General features: G+C 35.7%; 1 protein-coding gene across 1 annotated transcript; it reads left to right on the top strand.

The window, feature by feature from the left end:
• Positions 1–429: 429 nt before the first annotated feature.
• On the top strand, positions 430–20,558 carry LOC130811361 (C-terminal binding protein AN). Its single transcript, XM_057677639.1, has 10 exons — positions 430–1,327; positions 3,306–3,523; positions 7,590–7,606; positions 12,969–13,537; positions 14,369–14,528; positions 14,625–14,755; positions 15,838–16,629; positions 16,748–16,795; positions 18,436–18,549; positions 19,971–20,558. Exons 1-10 carry the CDS (start codon positions 632–634, stop codon positions 20,040–20,042), a joined length of 2,817 nt encoding a protein of 938 aa, XP_057533622.1. The 5' UTR covers positions 430–631; the 3' UTR covers positions 20,043–20,558.
• Positions 20,559–22,687: the final 2,129 nt, after the last annotated feature.

Raw genomic sequence — 22,687 nt, 5'->3', positions numbered from 1 at the left:
TTTAAAATGACTTTTTGATTAATTTTTTGCTTATTAGTTGATCAAACGTTAAAAATGTGTTTGATAAATGATTTTTAAAACTGAAAATGTTAATAACTTGATTGGTTTTTTTCATTGACATTTGGTTTGTTGATTCAAATAAAAAGTCAACAATCAATCTATAATTTTATGAAATACCTCTTCAAATAAATGACATATACAACTAACTTAAAAGTCAATAAAAAATCTATACTTTCTACCAATCGAAAAAGTCAATTAAAACAACTAATATAATCTACCATCGTTTGTCAAACAGCGACCATTGAATTCCATATGTAAATTTCTAAAATGCTTTGCAAATTTACTCATAAAAGTCATAATCATAATAAGAAAGAAAGATTACTAGGAGCAAATTCAAAGTCATTTTCCAATCCATGGTCCAAAAATAAAGGAGAAAAAGGAAATGAGACAAAACAAAAGGTTTCCTCATATAAACTTCCAGGCACCAGCTCCAACCATTTTCTTCCATTGTCTTCATTTCCTCCCTTTTCTCTCAACCAATTTCTCCTAATTCGCGACCAAAACCCTAATCATGCCAATCAATTCATCAATTCAATCCAATAATTTCTCCTGAAACACTAAGATTTCTTCGATGGATTCTTATCAATCGTACGAGGAATCACCATCAACAACTCTCACAATTACAAATCCAAAAGTATATCGTGTGATGAACAACGGATCAACCGCTTCACCTAAATCGCCACCGTCAATTTGGCTCGAAATCAGACTCTTTTACGTTCGTATAACACCATGCGATATAGACGATGTACCAGATTATTTGATTCTTAAACAAATTCGTGAACAACTTGGAGTTTGTCTTGAAATCAATGGCACACGTGTGCCGGCTTCTGAAACGGCGTCGTATACACTACGTAGAGATCGTATTGATAGAGAAACATCCGAGGTTACTTACGTTAGCACCGACAATGTCAGGATCTCTGGTGGTGTGGAGTTTGAAGTTTACGAGAAGGAGAATTTGATTCTTTGTGGTTCTTTAGGAAGGTTCGAGAATGAATGGAGTATGGATGTGTTTCATGGAGGCTCGATGCATAAATGTGATTCGGCGTTTTTTCAGCCGAAATTGGGAATTTCTTCGCCGTCAATTGAGGTTTATGTTGCTGGAAGATGGATGGATGCGCCGGTGATTTTGACGAAGATGATTAATCTTAGTCCGAGGAGGAAATCTCCGAGATACAGTACTTTGGATGCGATTCCTGAGGTTTCTGATGAGATCGAGAAGGATTTTAAAATCATTGATGCTAATGGTTTGCGACAACGGAAATTGCAGGTTATTTGATTTACTCAATATGTTCTCCTTCTTTAGTGTCATATGAAGTATATTAATGAAATTGTTCTGCCTTTGTAATTTTTCTTCTTTGTGTTGTTTATTTATTGATGTTATTGAATGACGACGAAGATTGGTATCTGAAGGAAAATATTTAACTTAGCAAGCAAATGGATTAGATTTTAGATTAAAACATTCTGATTCAGATAGTGTTAGGTGTTTTGCTGTATGAATTCGTGAAAAATGGTTTTTAATTCGTAGCTTTTTAAGAAATATAGATCAATTGCTATAATTTGTAAATAGGTTTTGATTTTGAATGCTGTCATTGTTGCTGTGATTACTGATTAGTGTTGGTTTGTGATGAGTTGATTTCATCATCTTTACTCAAGCTCATAACCTGAATGCCTGGACCAAATTTATTACAAATTACAACAGTCGAGAGGAGAGGGAGGGATAGGGAATATAGTGGAGGATTGAATTTTCCTTCTTATTTTTTCACCATTAGATGGAAAACAAAGTTCTCCCACCCAAATTTTGGAAGATGGATTCTGCACCTTCCTTCCCTTCCTTCTCTTTGTCCATATTCACTAGATTGTGTAGAATAGATGGGGAGAAACACCAATTATTTGAGGTTAGTACTAGTAGGATCAAAAAATGAGGATGAAGTTTTTTTTGATGGTGTGTTGGGTATTAACTTCCTCTAGGAAAATTTATCGGATGGTCTAGGACCACCATGTTGTTTATGGTCTCCACCATTTACAAAGGACATTTTCAACAAGATGGGTCTTTCAAACATCTTAAACAATCATCTCGCCTTTTTTCTTATGGAAGAGACTATAAATGACATGATGGTCCTAGATCATTTCATAATTTATTTTTCTAACTGGAGTTAAATTATCCAAAGAAAATTGTTAGTGGGGCATAGTAGTTCATTTTTCATGGAGTGCCCTTTTACTTTGTGAAGAAGATGGACATGGAACCGGTTCTTTCGATATATAAGCTTTATGAAGAGCAATTAGGAAACATGCTCTCTATATACCTAAAAGGTTGCAAGTTGCAAGTTGCAAGTTGCAACTGAATAATGTCGTAGAACTGGTAATTGTGCATTCTTTTTTTAACTTCAACTATACTTCTGGTTTATGGACAAACTGAAATCAGCACCTGATTTTGCTGCGTAATAATCAGTATAGCACAAGTCCTGTCACCCTTAGGTCATATGCAGGGTTTTGGGTTTTAGATTTTGTTTAGCATGTGGCTAGAATTTTGATTTTTAGATTGATATGAGGTAATTGTTCAGAGTGTTTAAACTGTGTATGGGAGAGCTTACGCCCTACAGAGTAGGCTATTAGTGTGTGTAGCAAATCTATCAAGTTTTTAGTCTCTAGCCCCTTAAATTATATACATTCTCATGTAAAACTTGATTGGAGTTTGATATTCTAAATTTAGGGGCAGCATTGCAAATTTAGGTCCATGCAACTTAAAGCTGTTTATGCAGTTTGTATGGGGGAGCCTACACCTTACAGAATAGGCTATTAATGTGTCTACTTCCTCCGCACCTTGCTATCACAGGATTCATTCTGGAGTGGCTTCAATGCATTGGGATTGTTTGCTACAGTTTGTTTGCTTTCTGAAACATTTACTTCAACAATTACTGAATCTTCGTTGTCCGATTTTGGAAAAGAATATGAGACATTGTTTATGCACTCCTAACATTTGTCTGTGGAAGCCATTAAAGCCTTGTATATACTTGTTCCGGAGTTAACAAAACCAGTTTGCCCAGGCCCAATCTTCTGAACTCTACCCGACCCTCCTGCAAATGTGATGGTTGCGAACTTCTGTTGAAATATAAACTTTGGAATTTTAGTGTTGTGTTTTGTGACACCTATGTATTTCCGTACCAAATCTGTTTGATCTTTGATTGATTATTCTTTCTGAATTCTTGGTTCTCTGGCATTTTTTAATGGAATGTTTGCTATTGCAGCTCACTGGAAGTGAAGATGAGTATGACGCAGAAGGAAAGTTGATGCACAATTGGTATCCAGAAGAGGTTTATGAGGGGGAAGATGGCCAACTGACTTGGTTCAATGCTGGAGTAAGAGTTGGTGTTGGTATCGGCCTAGGTATGTGTTTAGGAATTGGTATTGGTGTTGGACTACTAATGCGATCTTATCAAACCACCGCACGAAACTTTAGGAGGAGATTCTTCTGATACGACACAAAGGCATTCTTGATCTATGAAAAGACGATATGTGAGTAAACAAAGAATATGTCAACAGTTTAAGATGCCATGACAACGGGTTAGAACATACAGCTCTAACAACCTTGTTGTCTCGTTTATGTAGGAGCAATTAACTGTACAAAACTACAGTTGTGTATAGTTAATAAAATCAAATAATGAAGACATCTACCATCTGCTTGCAGCTTTTCCTGTAAATTAGAGTTTATGATCGGTTTGAGTGAAATTAACTGGTTGGTCTCAGTGTTACAAGAGAAAAACAAAAGATGCATCCAATGTTAGGTTTTAGATTGTCATTAGACTAGTTTTCAGAATTCAAAGTGTAGTCGTCTGGATTTGGAACTGCGACGTGGTGTTGAACATCGTGCCTCCGATGGTGGTGTAAAGATTGTCAAGTTTAGATCAACTTCTGTGGCTGTATGCATATATATGTTCATTATGTAGAGAAAAAGCAAATTTGGCATTTGTTCAAGAGTACATAATATGTTCTAAATTCCGTATATCATTTTATATTTTCATCTGTCTTCCCGTGTATGTGTGCTCAGTTTCAGCTCATTCTTCTTCGTCAACCAAAGCTCGTCATTCATCAAGATAAAGAGTGAGTAAATATTATGGGTGTTTGACAAATGGCTGATAGCTGATTAATGGCTGATTTGACGAGCTGATTTTATTAATTGGTTTAATCGACTTATTTTGAACTTGCCGCTATGAGCAGCTTGTTCAAAAAAGCTTATTCATAACAATAAGCTATTTTAATTAGCTAATCACCAAACATTAGCATTGGCTCAGCTAAAATTTTCCATATGCTATTTTGCCAAATACCCTTATAATAATTACCTGGCTTTTTGACCACCCAACCTTTTAATTATATCAAAATAATTAAGCTAAAATTTTCCATACGCTATTTTGCCAAATACCCTTATAATAATTAGCTAACTTTTTGACCACCTAACCTTTTAATTATATCAAAATAATTAAGCTAAAATTTTCCATACGCTATTTTGCCAAATACACCTATAATAATTAGCCGTTAATTTTGTTAGTTTTTTCTTAAAAAACGATGTTTATGGTAGGAAATTCAAGAAGAGATGAGAGTCCGATTGGTGCATATTTGGGGTGGATGTATGGTATATCAGGTGATGCTAGTAATTAGCAGTGTTTAAAATAGACTCGACAATCTGATATTTAGTTGATCTTTTAATCGTGTTTAATTTTGTCCAACTATAAATGGATTAGCAATTATGTAAAAATTCAATGTGAATACAAGACTCAATTTTGAACCGATTGAAATATGTGATCCGATGTTAAAGTATATCCCATTCTGTTGCTTTCTTTATCCACTTGGCTGACTTTTTTTTATGTCAATTTGAAGGAATAGGTGGTTGCTTGGTTGTTGGTAGTTGTGGTAGTTCATAGTTGGCAATCTTATTAATGGCTATTATCTGTCATCTCATCTAAAGAGTACCGTGTGAAATGATGTAATTGAGAACTTAATATGTGTGGTTTTTGTCACTTTGTTGTCTCTTAATAGATTTTCTTAGTATTTTTAACAACCTTAATTAATTTCTGATCAGTAGTGTTTACATAAATTATCTTTACTCCAAAAACTACAATAAGACTTAATTTGGGAAATACTATTATGGGAACTTGCTAATTATAATTTCAACCTAATTTTATCAAAAAAATAGTGGTATACAAACTAGAATAAGGCTTGATTTGGAAATGCAATCATGCATATGTTCGAGCTTCTTCATCATCATCATTGTAATTCGTATTCAGTTTATCTCGTCCATAAGAACTATGATCAGAGTCTGAGCAGGAAAAAAGGCGGCAGTTAATACTTATAAAAGCGAAGTTATACGAATAAAAATATATTTCATAAAACATATTAAAGCAAGTGCCAATAATCTTAACAATGACATTAACTTTAAACATTTAATCGAACATGCTTTGTCTTGTACTTTGGAGAGGGTCGATAAAGATGTGTTGTATATGGGTGGTTTAAGGTTTGGAACGATTGATGAGAGTTGCTTGATCAAAGCAACATGAAAAGAAGCAAACTGTGAGTGGCTCGAGCGAGCAGTGCCTAGCTCGACCGGTCGAGCGGTGTTGGCTCACTTGAGCAGAATGTCCAAAACAAGTCAGTAGTTTCACTGGAAGCTTGCTCGACCGAGCATGGTAGTGGCTCGATCAAGTGGTAGTCAAGTAGACTACATTGAATCTTGTTTTTGGTCAGAACTTGTAGTGATTATGCAATAATGTGGTGCATTACTCTATTGTTTATTGTAACGTTTATGGTAAGTTTACAGAGGAAGGAGAAAGAGGATGTCGTGCAAAGTAAACATTGTAAAGGTGAAAGCATCGTCGGCGTTAGGAAACCGGTAACCACCCAATCGAGGTGCAGGTGATACCCGTCCTTAACCTCCATCTTCTTTACGTATATTACATCTCTAAGTAATTTTTGTGCATCTCTTGCTTTAGTGTTTTATTTACCTGCTTATTTTCAATATTATTTGGTGTGCTAGGTTTGGAAGATCTGTCTTTTGGTTGTTTTGTGTATGTACTTGCCGTTTCATATTTTGGAGTGTCCTCATACCTTTCGAAAAGTTTGTTTCCCAGTGTTCTAGCTTTCTTTCATCGTATTGATTATCTATTTACGTATTTCCTTTTTATATATCTGTCTTTTGTGTTGATCCTTGCTGGTGATCTGTTTGTAACCTTTTGCCTTAGTCTGTAGTAGCTGAATATAGAGTTAGGAAGCAATTATGGTCACCTGAGCTCAGGTCCAAGGTGAGGGGTTAGGAGGGGCAACGTAAGCAGGATCTAGAACTAAGAGTGGGGACTTGGAACATAGGTACCCTAGAAGCCAAGACATTGGAGTTGACAAATGAGCTTTCTAAATATAGGATTCATGTAGCATGTGTTCAAGAGACTAGGTGGAAGGGGAAAAAAACAAAAGGTATAAAGGAATATAAGTTGTGTTATGCAGGTTTGGACGGCAGACGTAACGGGGTTGGCATCCTAGTGTCTAATGATATCCTGAAGCAATTGGTTGAAGTAAGGAGGTACAGTGACAGGATTATGCTAGTTAGGATAGTAGTTGGGGAAGAGATCATATCCATTGTCAGTGTGTATGGGCCCCAAGTTAGGCTCGATGAGCAGGTGAAGTGCGAGTTCTGGGATAACCTAGGAGACTTCATGAGAACTATCCCGGATGATGAGAAAGTTTTCTTGGGAGGAGACTTTAACGGACACATAGGCATAGATGCAGACAACTTAACTCGGTACACGGGGGGTTTAGTTTGGGGGCAAGGAATGAGAGTGGGAAGAATTTACTGGAGTTTGCACTAGCAAAAGATTTGGTCATAGCAAACTTGATCTTTAGAAAGAAAGACGAGCATTTGACCACTTATAAGAGCGGCGGGTACGCAACCCAAGTTGACTTATTCTTAGTGCGCAAGGGAGATCGGGCCTCATGCTTGGATTGTAATGTGGTGTTGGGTACAGAGATGCCCACCCAACACAGGCTTTTAGTACTGGTTTTCAGGATGAGGAAGAAAATCGCAAAAAAGAAGGTCAAGTCCAAGGGAAAGATCATGTGGGGGAGACTCAAAGGGGATATGGTCACAACCTTGTCAAGCAAGATAAGTTTATTGGGCTTCCCAAGTCAGTCATAGGATGCGAATGAAATGTGGGTGAACATGGCAAAAACCATTAGAAAAGTGGCAAAAGAGACCTTGGGGTTGTCGTCGGGTAAACCAAAAGTGTTCAAAGAGTCATGGTGGTGGAACGATGAGGTGGAAAAGAAGATAAAAGATAAAAACAAGAGATTTAAGGAACTTATGGTATGCGCGGAAGAGGAGGATAGGATTGAAAAAGAGAGTGAGCTATAAAGAAGCAAAGCGGGCGGCAAAGAAAACGGTAATGAAGGAAAAAAAAACCGTGGTTATGAGGACTTATATCAGAAGCTTGATACCAAAGAGGGGGAGAAGCAGCTTTTTAAGTTGGCGAGGACTAGGGCCAAACAACGACAAACCTTAGAGGCAGTGAAATACATCAAGGAGGAGGGGGGACGAATTCTCCTAAGACAAGAGGAGATCAAAACCAGATGGCTCCAATACTTCTCCCAGCTGCTCAATGAGTCTGGGGGCCAAAGGAGGCAGATAATCAATTTTTTAACGTCCAAAGACCACTGGAATATGGGTCAACGAGTGTTATTACCACAGGAGAAGTAAGAGAAGCTCTCAAAAAGATGGGGAGAACAAAGGCAGTCGGGGCAGATAACATCCCGATTGAGGTGTGGAGGAGTTTAGGAGAAGAGGGCATTTGTTGGCTAACTAACCTCTTTAATATTATTTTGAGGACACATAAGATGCCAAAAGAATGGAGGAATAGCACACTAGTACCTCTGTTTAAGAACAAAGGCGATACGTAAGTATGCGACAACTATAGAGGTATCAAACTTCTAAGCCACACAATAAAATTGTGGGAAAGAGTGATAGAGGGGAGAATTAGACAGGAAACGGTGATTAGAGAGAACCAATTCGGTTTTATGTCAGGGAGGTCAACCATTGAGGCAATTCATGTTTTGAGGAGACTGATGGAGAAATATAGGGAGCGAAAGAAAGATTTGCATATGGTGTTCATTGACTTGGAGAAAGCATATGATAGCATACCACAACGTGTCATCTGGGATAGCCTCAAGGCTAGAGGTATTTCTTCAGTGTACATTGAAGCCATACGGGATATGTATGACAGAGTTTCGACTAGCATTCAAACACCGGTGGGGATAACAGAGCCTTTTCCGGTTAAAGTGGGACTACATCAGGGATCGGCTCTAAGCCCTTTTATTTTTACTGTCATAATGGAAGAGTTTTCTAAATCTATTTGGGAGACGGTATCGTGGTGCATGTTTTTCGCGAACGACATAGTGCTGGTAGCAAAAAAATTAGAGAGGAGGTTAGTAACAAATTGGATGAGTGGAGGAAAACTTTAGAAGGTAAAGGATTGTGCATTAGTCGTACGAAGACCGAGTATTTGCGCTGTGACTATAGTAGGACATCACCGGTAGGTGAACCAGAGGTGTCCATAGATGAAACAGTTGTTAAGAGTACAACCAAGTACAAGTATTGGGATCGATCATTCAAAGGGATAGGGAGATTGACGGGGATGTAAATCATCGTATACATGCGGGTTAGCTCAAGTGGCGAGCAGCCACCGCAGTGCTATGTGATAAGAAATTCTCAAGGAAGTTAAAAGGAAAATTCTGCCGAGCGACAATCAGACCTGCTCTGTTATATGGGACCAAATGTTGGCCTGTAAAGAAGATTTTCGAACATAAGATGGAAGTTACAGAAATGCGTATGCTTAGGTGGATGTGTGGACATACATTGATGGATCGAATTAGGAACCAAGAGTTTAGGAACAAATTAGGGGTAGCCCCTATATCTAGAAAAATGCGCAAAAATAGATTGAGGTGGTTTGGTCATGTGTAGAGAAAGACTTTCGACGCCCTTGTGAGGAGGGTAGAAAAAATTATAGTAGAGGGTAAGAGGAGTCGAGGAAGACCCGAGAAAACTTGGGATGAGAAAATAAGATTTGACTTGCATGAGTTAAACCTCTTTGCGGACCTGACTAGGGATAGGAGCAGTTGGAGACGCCATATCCATGTCTCAGATTACCGACGTCCTTTTAGTTTACCTTTAAGTGTCCTTAACCTCTTGCTTTTATCGTTTCCTTTCTAGTAGTTCTTTGTTTTCCTTTTGTAGTGGTTCTACTTTTTATAGGCCTTTATGTTATCTTTCACGTGTAATCGTGTCTCTTTATCTTTCTCGAGCCGGGGGACTCCTTTGGCCGCGCTCTCCTTTATGGGTATGAGTTGCCGCCGCCTTTCCTTCCTCAGACCCTGGCCTTAGTTTTCTATGAGCAAGATATATTGGATAGGATGATGATGATGATGATGAATTGAGGTATTAAAAGTGCTTTATGGTGAGTAATTGAGAGTATCTAAGAATGATACTCACCTTCTACTATAAAAGGAAGTATTAGGGATGACAATGGGTATTGGACCCGACCCGGATCCGTGGATCCGTATCCGTTTTCACGGATCTGGGTCCTAAAAAATTGGACCCGTTGGATCCGTGTTGGATCCGGATCCGTTTTAATTTCACGGGTCCGGATCCGGATCTGAGAAAAATATATATTAAAAATACCTCAGACCCTCAGTTCCCTTCCCTTCCCTCACTACCTCACTCTCACGCATTTTCCAGACCAGTTGACCCCAGTTCCCTCACGCAAGCCCCTGCCCCAGTTCCCAGACTCCCAGTTAATTACCATGCATTAAAGTTCACTAGTCCCATACTTGACATGGGCAAATTGCTGGTACAAAGAATGAGGGCCATGGGCAAGCATTTTATTGCTCTCCATCTAAGGTAGAGCTATTATCTCCCTGGTATCTTTTGTTTTTTTGTAGTTGATACTCGTTTTCATGTAATTCAAAATAGAGAGATAACGAAGAGAAAGGGTTAGAGTTTTGGCTTAAATCATCTAACCGCACATGCTTTATGAACACATTAGCCTTTTAATTTCATGTTGTGTATGCATCTATGTGTGAGGCATAATGAGAGTATGAGATGGTAGCTGCTTAACATATTTCCCTTAAGCAACCTAGGCTATATCGACTACATCGATACCTGAGATTCGCGGGGTGCATTTGAGGTGGAAATGAGGCTAAAGGGACCTTTGGCCTATAAATATCGCTTTATTGCAATCTCAACACATTCAAAAAAAAAAAAAAAAAAGCAAAAACAAGTCAGGCCTGTTTTGGACCCCGATCCGCAGTATCTGCGGATATGGATCTGGGTCTTGCAAAATTGGACCCGCGGATCCGGATCCGGATCTGGATTCTGTTCCCGAAAACAGATCTGGATCCGCGTCCACCTGGACCCAGTCCAGATCTGACCCGTTGTCATCCCTAGGAAGTATCATTCATATAACAAAGACCACCACAAACACACATATTGTTGAGAGGGGTATTGCATTGTTAGAAACTTGAGAGTGTTCTTACTTTGCTTTAGTACTGGTGATCTTGAGAGATTGTTCTCAAGATAAGGGAAGGTTAATTATACTTGTAATTTTGAATTCAATATAATAAACTATATTTGAGGGGGAGGTATCCAAGATACCTCATAAAACACTTGTGTTCATCTTTGCATTATATTTTTCATTTGTTCTTCATTGTTGAACGTCTTTGAGGCTTTCATTTCAAAAAATATGAAAAGTTAAAGTACATATATTAAAATTTTATTTGTTCTTCATTGTTGAACATCTTTAAGGCTTTCATTTAAAAAAATATGAAAAGTTAAAGTACATATATTAAAATTTTATACATAAAAGCGGATTCAAAAAAACCTAACTTGAATATGTATAACTAAAAAATTTATATGTAAGTTTCTATTTACTTACAAAATTAAATAGGACAAACTTAAGCGAGTACGTCCTATGTGTAACTAGTCTCGAAATGGTATGTTTTATTCAAGTATACAAGAATACAACATTCCAAATGCCTTGTTATACTGATTTTATAAAAAAAAATGAAAATGTTTGATGGGATGTTAAAATATCATTCAAAATTTTAAATTGTATTAATCAACAAATATTTATAGAATTATAATAAAAGGCAGAAGCTTATTGTTAATGAAAATGATATTGTACTTAAGTAAGTTATCAAACACATCAAAGTTAATAATAATATTATGTATGTATTGTTGCATGGATGATAAATTCTAAATTTACTGTTATTTTAGATAATATAGTTAATATTTGTATAATTAAAATATAAAAGATAAATTACTATTGAAATTGATTCAAATTTTTATCAGCAAACACCACCAAAGCATTTATGAAGTTTTATCATTAAAATTCATTAAAAATACACTTTAAATTTTATTACAAAAATAGTAGTAACATTTTATAAATTATTTTAAAATAATGTAACTCAACACTCACCATCTGAAAATCATGGGTTAGCTATTTAGCTTAGCAATTATGTTTTTTCCTTTTTAACTCTCACAATATGAATTTCATTCTCATTATATATAAAAATGATTGATTTCGTCTTCGAGTTTAAATGTCAGTATTTTAGCCAACCGCTATCATATTCAATTAAAAAAGAAAATCTAAAAAAAAGTTGGAAATAAGATAGAAATTTCAGACATTAAATTTCTGTAAAAGTCTTGTATAATAAATTTGTCTACATTATTTTAGTATATAACAACCTATAAGCGGGATACTCTGAATATGATAATGATGATGATGAATAACCTATAAGCAAATATTTCTCAATAATTATCTATACTCATGTATATTTACTATTTTAATAAATTTTTACGCTAATCCAAACTAAAATAATTTTTTATGGGCAATTCCACATAGTAGCATTGAACTTTCATGAAACAGGAGTGGTAGCATTTTTGTAAGATTTTTCCACGTGGTAGCATCCGTTTATGCACTATATAACTGTCATAGCATTTTCCGTTAAATTCTTGGCAATTTCCGTTTGATTCACCATTTTGATGTTTCCACCGTTACTAAGTGTTGGTTGTTGTCTTTATAATTTGCTTTAAACCATTTTTATGCTCTTAAACATTTAATTCACCATGTGACGTTTAATTCACTTTTTTATTTATCAACGCTCTCAAATGTTGTAACAATTTTGTTTTCATTTAAATTGTTGACATTTTTGACAAAAGGTGCCTTAATCACTAACATAAGCATAATGTTCACTTAATGTACTTAATTAGGATTATAAAGCATTTCAAGCACTAATACATATATTAACTAGGGTAAATTATAAATATAACAATTTGAATGAAAACAAAATTGTTACAACATTTGAGAGCATTGATGAATAAAACGTTAAAACGGTAAATTAAATATTTGAGAGCATAAAAAGGATTTAGGACAAATTATAAAGACAACAACTAACACTTAATAAGGATAAAAGCGTCAAAATGGTAAATTAAATGAAAATTGCCAAAAATTTAACGGAAAATGCTACAACAGTTAGATAGTGCATAAAGTAAATATTACCACGTGGAAAAATATTATAAAAATGCTACACTCGCAATTATGAAAGTTCAATGCTATTATTTGAAATATTTTTATTTTATTTTTTATTTTATTTTATTATTATTATTATTTTTTGGTTTGTTTCCCCCCGTCCTCTCTCAAATTTCTCACCTTTTCTCATTGCCCCCAATTCCCACCAAAAGTAATCCACATTCTAAGGAGTAAGTACATTTACGAAATTTTATTTCCAACAAGAAATGAAACTTTAAAAATCCTTTAAATCCGCCACCATTCACCGCCCAAAAATGTCCATTACCACCACCACAAGCGGCGGCAAAGGTCCCAAATCATCACCCCAACACAAGCCCAAATCACCAATCCCATTAGTCGTAACCCTAAATTGTGTTGAAGACAATTCTTTAGAACAAGATTCCCTTTCTGGAATCGCCATTGTTGAACATGTCGGCTTAAGCCGATTAGCCGATGGAAGAATTGAGTCTGCCGCTGCTGTTCTTCTTCACTCACTTGCTTTTCTACCACGAGCTGCTCAACGCCGTCTTCGTCCATGGCAGCTTGTGCTTTGTCTTGGCTCGGCTGATCGTGCTGTTGACTCTGCATTAGCTGCCGATCTAGGGTTACGGCTTGTTCATGTTGATGTTTCTAGATCGGAGGAGATTGCTGATACTGTAATGGCGCTTGTTCTTGGTTTGTTACGACGGACTCATTTGCTGTCAAGGCACTCATTGTCGTCGTCGGGATGGTTAGGTTCGGTGCAACCACTTTGTCGTGGGATGAGACGGTGTCGAGGGTTAGTGCTTGGGATTGTTGGGAGATCTGCTTCTGCTAAGTCTTTGGCTACTAGGAGTTTGTCTTTTAAGATGAATGTGCTTTATTTTGATGTTTCTCAGGTATTTTTGTTTTTTATTTTGGATTAATTAGGGTTTTTGTTGGTTGATTTGATGAAATTTGTGAACTTTTTGATTGTTTTGTGAAGTATGTGAATTTTTAAAAGTTTTTTTATTTGATAGTTTTCAAATGACTAATGTACTTCAGTTCAACTTCAATACCGTATTGTTAAGAATTGGGGATCTGACTTTTAAGATGAATGTGCTTTATTTTGATGTTTCTCTGGTATTTTTATTTTTGATTTTAATAAGTGTGGGTTTCTTATTGGTTGATTTGGTGAAAGTTGTGAACTTTTTGGTTATTTGTTTCAAGTTTACTTGCAATGTGATGTTTTTTTTGGTTGTAGTGACATTGTGCTGATCTATGTCAGAATTACAAGAATTATTGATTTGCAAATTTTGTAAGGTATTGGGTTAATTTTTATAAAATTGAAGTTGTGTTTTAGTTAATTGCTTTGTTTTTTTAAATTAAGGTTTATGTGATTCAGTTCAATAGAAGGTAGTTTTAGGGTTGGGAGACCTGCTTCGGCGAATTCTTTGGCTATCCAAATTTTGTCTTCAATTTGTGAGACTCAATTCAATGCTATGATTTTATTTGCTCATTATGTGAACCAAACTCGTTCTATTTTGATTGACCGATGTGAATTTGCGTTTTGCTATGTAAATAAAAACTCCTGCTACCATTACATTGCCAAAGGTCAATCAATTATTACGATGCACGCTGACAAGTTTTGATTAGTTTTAGGCTCTTGATGTGCGTAGTGGGTCTTGTGGTTGAAAGGGTACTGGGATTGTTTTCTGAACAAAGGTCCGTTATTTTTCCTTATCTGGCAGGGGCAAGCAAGCCGATCTTTAACATTCCCCCCTGCTGCCAGGAGAATGGAGACGTTGAACGATTTGTTGGCTGCAAGTGATGTAATCTCTCTTCATTGTGCTTTGACTGATGAGACTGTTCAGATTATCAATGCTGAATGCCTGCAGCATATAAAGCCAGGTATTCTGAGTGTTCACATAGTATTACTCTAATCTGTGCAATGATAGTCTGTCCCTTGTTTTATATTGAAACTGATGAATCATATGTGTTATGTAGGGGCATATTTGGTGAATACTGGAAGCAGTCAGCTTTTGGATGATTGTGCTGTTAAGCAGCTATTGATTGATGGAACCCTTGCTGGTTGTGCGCTTGATGGTGCTGAAGGACCACAGTGGATGGAAGCCTGGGTATGTTCATTCTTATCAAAAAAATACTCCGATGTTTTTGGTTAGTGTTATTTTTGTGATTTTTAAGCAACTATGCCATTTTCTTTATCAGTTTTACGTGGTTTTGCGTTGTTTTCCTTACTTAAAATTATATACTAGTTATGGCTATCTTTGTTTTGTGATGGTTTGTCTTCAAGAGTTTAAATGAAGACATCACTCAATGATGGCATGCATAAGTTTTGTATGATATTTGCCGAAATTTTATGTAAATCTTTTTTCTTTGTATATGGGTCTACCATTTGGTAAACTTTCAAGCTATCTCTTGTTGTAGGAGCTGATCAGATGCTTGCTCCAAGCTTGTATTTGATTGTAGTTGGGGAGAGTTACCCATTACATAACTTCATAATGTCATTGTGTTGCTACTCTACAGTTCTATCACTATCTTTTTGTCCTTTGCCTGTGTTGTACTTGCCGACCAAAATCTGGTTCCATTTGCAACTTTCCATATCATCTTGTATTGTTTTGAATCATGGTAATCGTTTCCACAATTCATCAATTGGTGATTGTTCATATGATCATTCTATTTCTACTATTGACCTGTCTAAATCAGAGCAGTTATCGTTCTATATCTTAAGGTAAGGTGAATTTTCCAATAAACCTTCACCCTGATTGAAGTAAGAAGGCTTCCTTGGTGAGGTGCCCTCCAACTCTGTTGGTCCTTATCCATCTTCGTCAAAGCAATGTGATTTAAGTTCATTATCATGAGTTCCTCCGCAGTGCATGAAGAAGTGTTGCTACATTTAGCATCTTTTGCAGCTCAGTTTACAATTGCTGTTTGCTGGTGACATTGAGAACCAACATAAACTATGTTCAAGTCCCACAAACCTTGTGAACATTCCTCCTATAAAAATAATCGAACCAAGCTGGAGGGAATGCATCAAAACAAGCACGTGTGCTAGTGGAATAGTTTTTTTTTTGAACCTTTAATGCTGGCATGAAGTTACCACGTGGAAGACACTGTTTAATAGATTTTGGGTCTCTGTGCTTTGGTTGTAAGTAGTTATGTTCTTCTGATCATTATAGTTGGGATGATATTGTTTCAGGTCAGGGAGATGCCTAATGTGTTGGTACTTCCACGAAGTGCAGATTATAGCGAAGACGTATGGCTGGAGATAAGGGAGAAAGCAATCTCTATATTGCAAAGCTACTTCCTTGATGGAGCTGTTCCAAGTAATGCTGTCTCCGACGATGAGGATGAGGAAAGTGAAATAACCTTTGAAAATGAACAATTTGATAAACCAGACAGAGAAAGGATGATACAGAGTCCAATTGTTGAGCAACCGACAATTGATAACTTCATGGTTCCAGAAAGTTCCCATAGGACATCTTCTGTACAAGTAGACTCACCAAGCCAACATCAGGTTTCAGCTATGTCTCCAAATAGCTCTTCTCGATCTGAAACAAAGCATAGTAGATCAAGTAAGAAGGCTAAAAAAAGGCATGCTCGCCAAAAGTCTCAACTCAAGTCTGAGGATATCTTGGAGAAAGAGAGTATTTCACAGCAGGAAGATGATACTGCTATGAGTGGTACTGAGCAGGCACATAGTTCTGGTTCTCGTTGTGCTTCACCTGAAGACTCCAGAAGTAGGAAGACATCAATAGAACTGGTGCAAGATTCGCCATCGGATATTTTTCAGAAATCAGGCAAGAACGCTAACAAGAAGTCTGAGGATCTACTTAAAGATGGTTGTATAATAGCCTTACATGCAAGGGACAGTTCCATGCTGCATGTCTCGAGACAAAGGGTAAAAGGGGGTGGTTGGTTCCTGGACACAATGCGTAATGTAACCAGAAGAGATCCTGCAGCTCAGTTCCTTGTTGTTTTTGGAAGCAAGGTGAATTTTTCTTTTTTTGCCTAGATATTGTTCGGAATATATAGAAGGGTTGATCCTGAATAGCCCAGCCAAATCCTTTTAGTGTTCATGGTTGACTAGGTTATTTTTGATCTTTCAGGACACTATCGGACTACGATCGCTTGCAGCTGGTGGGAAATTGTTGCAGGTATTTTTTATCTGTCTGGATCCGCTGCATTTTCTAACTTCCTTTTTACATTAGGCTGTGGCAAAGGTGGCAAATATGCTGATGAAGTACTTAAGTTGGGTGACAACTGCTTCATGTCATTTATCTACGAGGCCATTTTTGGTTCATTTCGACGAATGGTTCTTCTTGATCCAACTTTTGGATTTCAAATTGAGACTTGAAATGCATTTTACTGCTAATTTCATTTGTTCATCATAAAATATTAAACTGTCGCAACAACTTTCAAATTTTTGCAACTTGAAGTTATTTCAAATTTGTTGCAACAACTGGTTCATGTCATTTATTATGAGGCCATTTTTGGTTCATTTCAACGAATGGTTCTTCTTGATACAACTTTTGGATTTCAAATTGAGACTTGAATGCATTTTACTTCTAGTTTTCACTTGTTTATTATAGAATATTACACCGTTGTAACAACTTTCAAATTTGTGCAACTTGAATTTATTATGAATTTCTTGCAACAATTTTTCTTTTTAATGGAATGTGACCGTTCTCTAGAGGAGAAACAATATTAGGTTTTTAATTGAAAGGAAAAAAAAGGATTTTTATCCTATAAATAAAATATAGATTGTGATGAAAGAAAGGAGCTAGGAGTAGGAATGAAAGAGGATTTTGCTCATCATTTTTTAAAGGAAAATTTGACTCTAAAAGTCCCACCTTTATGTGGTTATCTTTCAAAGGTTCGGCCTTTAATTTATCTTCTAAAGATCCGACCTTGCATCACATTTTCTTGAAAGATCTAAATGACCCAGATACCTTTTCTTTCTATTTTTATTCTAAAACAAACAAAAATGAAACAGAAACAGAAACATAATTTAAAAAAAATTAATAAAAAGAAAACACCTTGCCTTGAAACCACCCTCCACAGCCCCTTCCTCTTTTGAAAACCCTACCCTATCAAACTCCCTCCAACGCCCAACCACCCTTGCCCCTTCCCCTTTCGAACCCGCCCCCCGGGTGACCCTGTGACCCCTCTGCCCAACAAATTTAACCACATAAAGGTGAGATTGCAGCTGTCGAGGGACTTTATGTTCAATTTACAAGGTCATAATCTGGTGGGGTAATTTATAAATTGTAACTTTTTAGGGACTTTATGTTTGTGTTAGTTTCTCTTTCGTTGTGTTACTATGTTTACAAAATTGGTGAAGAAACAATGTGATACAAAATATTCTTTGTCATGAGAGTTTTATCTACATGGCCCATCTTTTATGAGTTGTAGTTGTTCAACATGGCAAACACTCGGAGACAAATAGACTATTAACTAAGTCTAAGTTCTGTGAACACAATTATTGACGGTGAACTTATTGTGTTTTTAAATGGGTCATAGCAAGATATCAATGTGTAAATCATATTGGTTTTTGTGATACCTAAAAGGGTTACTTTTTTAGTTGTCTGGTGATATGGTCTTGTTTAATCGCTTTTTAATTGCTTATATTACCCTCTTTTTTTGTTCATTTGGGCAATCTGTTATTGCTTTGTTAGATCTATTGGAGAAAAGTTTTTATCTAGTGAGATAATGTATTGTTGGTCTCTTGCTGTTAATTTTATATTGTCAATCTTCGATGCAAGTTGCATCTCATCGAGTTATTTTGATTTTACAGATAAATAGAAGGATGGAATTTGTATTTGCTAGCCACAGCTTTGATGTATGGGAGAGTTGGTCATTAGAAGGTCCCTTGGAGGATTGTAGGCTGGTTAACTGTAGAAATACACAGGTATTTTTTTCACTTTCTTACAGTTGTTAAATACATGGATTTCACCATGCAATGAATACTATGGGAGAGCATGTTTGGAATGGTAGTGATGTATTTATGGGGAAAATAAATAAAAACTTTAAAAATTATGTGATTAGAGGTGGACATAAAGAACATTAAATTGTGGCAATGAGAACAAAATGTTTGGAGCTAGAGGAAATATTAACTCTAAAGGGGTGGTTGGGGAATATTTATTCCTCACAATTGGGTAATATATCTTCCTTTCCATCTGCATTTTACGATTCTGCTCTCTTTGCCACCAATTCTTTTTCTTTATCTTCCCCTCTAGTCCTTTTTATAATATACTTTATTTACATTATTGCATGAGATCTACGCTTATAAGTTATAACTCAGTGTCCTAGTTCTTGGTTTTTGCATACACTCATTCATAAAAGTAAAATTCACGCTGTATCTTTTTGACATTAAAAAAAATCTTGGCTCTAGTTTTCTGTTGCCTTCTATGTATTGTTCTTAACCTTGGATAGCTTTGATACTCCTTGATCATTCAATGAGACCATGAGAAAAATATGTGGCAAGTGTCGAAGCTATTCAAGGTAAGTTATCCAATGGGAGTTTTAAAAAAATTGGACAGAATTCTACTGTTGATGTTTACAACATTTGTTTTAAGGATTGATGTTTACAACATTTGTTTTAAGGATTGATGTTTACAAGTTCGTAATAATCCTCCCACTTACCAGATCTTGCTCTTGTTTTGAGGCTCTGCTATCTTTATTAGTAATCTCTCAGTAACTCGGTAAGAATTTTGATATTAAGGACAACTGCTTTATATTAACCGTCAGTCAAGTACCTGCTGGACTAGCATAGTGATAGATTGCCGGACTCCTCATGGGTTTCTTCAAGTAAAATTGGTGCTGGCTTAATATTCCTGTTTGAATTGATGCATCAGTGCAGTTTTGCTTGGATAGAATGGGCAGTTTGGATGCAGAAGAGAGTGTAACTGTGAATCTTGTTTCTGATACAGCTAGCTTTATGTGGTATTTTGAGCTCTACATTGAGTGTGGACTTGCCGATTCGGGTTTAGGGTTTGTGAAAACTGTGTGTACATTGGGAGACCACATTTTAGGTTGAAGATTGAGGGAGCTATAACATTAAATCTTTTCCCGTTTCGAAATTTAGGCATGTGATATAGATTCCTAGAGCAAGAAGGTTTAGGAAACTGTCATCAATTACCAAGAGAAGTAGATTGACAGTTGAGATTATGAATTTACAAACTTTGCTAGATCAGGAAGCCATGCTGGGCAACCTGGAGAATGAACATGCTTTCATAGTCTAATATGTTGGTGTATCCTTAATGATTTGTCCAAGACTTTTAATAGTTCAAGATCATTTCATCCTTCTGATAGCCTTTCCTCTCTTTTCAGGCCGTTTTGGATGTCCGAATTGAAGTTTTGGCTACCGTTGCAGACGATGGAGTTTTGCGTTGGCTTGAGTAGGTTGCAGAGACGATTAAAACCAATGAAATATTGGTTTCTGAATTATTCAGTTTGTAGGTTGCTTACGATTCCAAAAATGGCTTAAATTGTGTAAAATCTTTCAGTGTTATTTACTCCATCTGCAGTTACTTTTATGTAGTTGTGTATTATGTTTGTTTTTTCCCTTCTTTTTGGTCCTTTTAACTCTTGTTGGTGATCCCATTCTTATCTTGGGAAAGGAATGAAATTTACCTTCTTTTTGTTATTAGACTCATAGCATTGTTCTATTACAGAATCCTTACAGTTGCAAATTACAAGGCTCTAAGTTTACATATACGATGTGAAAGTGAGTGCTGAATATTCGGTTTGCGGTTTGGTTTTTCGGTGAAGACCGATTATTGGGCGATTCGAGAGCTACGAAAGTCAGGTGAGGTTTTTCGTGAGAATGCTTGTGCTTTTATGGGTGGGTTTAATGTTGTAATCTCTTATAAACACTACAAATCATTATACAATTGTCTTCTATTTTGCAAGGATTTTCTTGCCTATTAAATTACTTATCCTCAATCTCTTTTATTTTTCAATTATACATTTTAGATGTTTAACTCTAATTATCAACCATTTGCTAAAATATTATCAATATATAATTAAATACTTGTTTTCTTTTTTCTAACATGAATTTAATTTATTTTGAGAAGACAATAGCTCACATATTTCAGCTTTATATGTCCTAACAACTAAAAAGTTAAAAGAAGTAGAAGTATATTTAGAGTTTAGACTATATAATTTTGTTTATTATAACTACTATATTATCACACAATTAATATAGACCATGAAATTTTCATATCTCAATTAACTCGAATAAATCTTACAAAAAATAGTTAAAAGGAGACAAACTCAGACATGAAGTCTCTCATTCTTTTTTCGCTAAAAAATTCTAGCCTCCATCGTTGACTTTGGGGCTACAATCGACCTTATGGTTGATGGTGAACTCCCTAATCTCTTTATTTTTGCTTTTTCCATTTCTAGTTACAAATAAAATCCATTTCTTTATATAATAGATATAGAGTTATTCTATCGAGTTATTCTATCCATTTATTAGATTCGATTTATCCATATATTGGATTTTAAAGTCTCTTATGGTGAGAGTTTGGAGTCTTGTTATCAATTCGATGATAAAAAGGTATATGGCATCATCACGAGTATCAGTTCTGTTAATACAATCATTAATATCAAACTTATCTTTATTTCAAAACCACACTAGATCTAAAAACCCCCTCGGAGGAGGCTGTATTAAACAACAATGTGATAAAGGGAATACTTCAATGTTAAATCTCCTTTATGATAATTGTGACATTTCATAACATAGAAATTTCAAATTTGTATGATTAAAATTGTTATGTATTTGATCGATTGTTACTCTATTGTAGATGTACATTTTTAATAAGGAATTATTAGGTTTCTAAAAAACTCAAAAGAGATTACTGTCTATTTACATAATAAACTTAAATTTATTGTTGATCTCGTTGTCATAGGTCATTTTCATCAATTGGTTGGAAAAGATGTTTCCTTGTACTACAGATTCACAAACTACGCATGTGAAGCTCATTAATCATCATTAAACACTAAACAAATCTAATCTTATAAAGTACTACTCTGTTTGAGGTGTTCATTTAGGTTATCGGCTCGATTTCATCATTTTAACTCAAATGTTTCAGATTAATTTAAAATCAGATCTTGCATCCATATTAATTTTTATATAATTGTCAATCCATTTTTTATATCGAATCAAATTAAAATTCGATTATAACATCTACGTTTAAATTATGATAATGCTCTCATCACGCACTACTTTAACCTACAAGACGTATGAAAAGAATGATTATATTGAGACACTCGCATAGTCACATATAGCTATATACTATAGTTTACTTATTCCTTTGAAATTGCTATTGATATGTACTGATAGTTATGAGTTCAAAGTTGTATTGAACTCATCTGGATTCATAAGGTCTGTGTTCAATTTGTTGAGACAAGCGGATATGAAATCGATTTAGAGTTTAAAAAATAAATGGGTATGGGCCTAAATCTAGAGTCTTTAGACCTAAACCACACACCCTCTCTTTTGACCTGTTTATAACACAAACTTGCTACACCCGTCTCAAATGCGTTGGATTCGTACTAGACTCGGCCTATAACAAAACCTAATTTTAAATTTTAAATTCGTTTGAAACCAATTTATATATTTGTTTGAACTCACAATAGAATTAAATACGACCTATATACATATTTTAGTACTAAAACCTTTAAAATGTAAAAATGTTAAATTTAAATTATTAAATTAAGATCCGCGGATCTGAGTTCTAATCCAAAATTTTCATACACTAAGGGTTAAAGTTTGAATATGAGTCCATCGAAAAGTAACGGGTCTGAGTTTAATTGGACCCGACCATTAACCATGACCTACTCTACCGATGTAACCTGTTGTAAGAGAAATGTCATTATTAGAAACAATCTCAAAAGGGTAGAGTAGCATCGAACTACCACTCTAAAGGGTAAAACATAAAAATAGCCTACGATAATAGGTTGTGAAAGCAAGATGCGAGCCCGATGAGGATCAAACCTAAGACCTTAACTAGAATAGTACTACTTAATTCAACTAAGACAAG

The sequence above is a fragment of the Amaranthus tricolor genome, chromosome 4 (assembly GCF_026212465.1).
Source record: "Amaranthus tricolor cultivar Red isolate AtriRed21 chromosome 4, ASM2621246v1, whole genome shotgun sequence".
NCBI lineage: Eukaryota > Viridiplantae > Streptophyta > Magnoliopsida > Caryophyllales > Amaranthaceae > Amaranthus > Amaranthus tricolor.
Note: the sequence above shows the minus strand (reverse complement) of the source record. Positions and strands in the feature narration are given on the sequence as shown.

Excerpts from the sequence above, each read along its gene's own strand:
- LOC130811361 (XM_057677639.1), top strand. The coding sequence starts at position 632 with ATGGATTCTTATCAATCGTACGAGGAATCACCATCAACAACTCTCACA. Across the intron at positions 14,529-14,624 it reads CCTGCAGCATATAAAGCCAG|GGGCATATTTGGTGAATACT; the intron begins GTATTCTGAGTG and ends TGTGTTATGTAG. Across the intron at positions 18,550-19,970 it reads TTAACTGTAGAAATACACAG|GCCGTTTTGGATGTCCGAAT; the intron begins GTATTTTTTTCA and ends CTCTCTTTTCAG.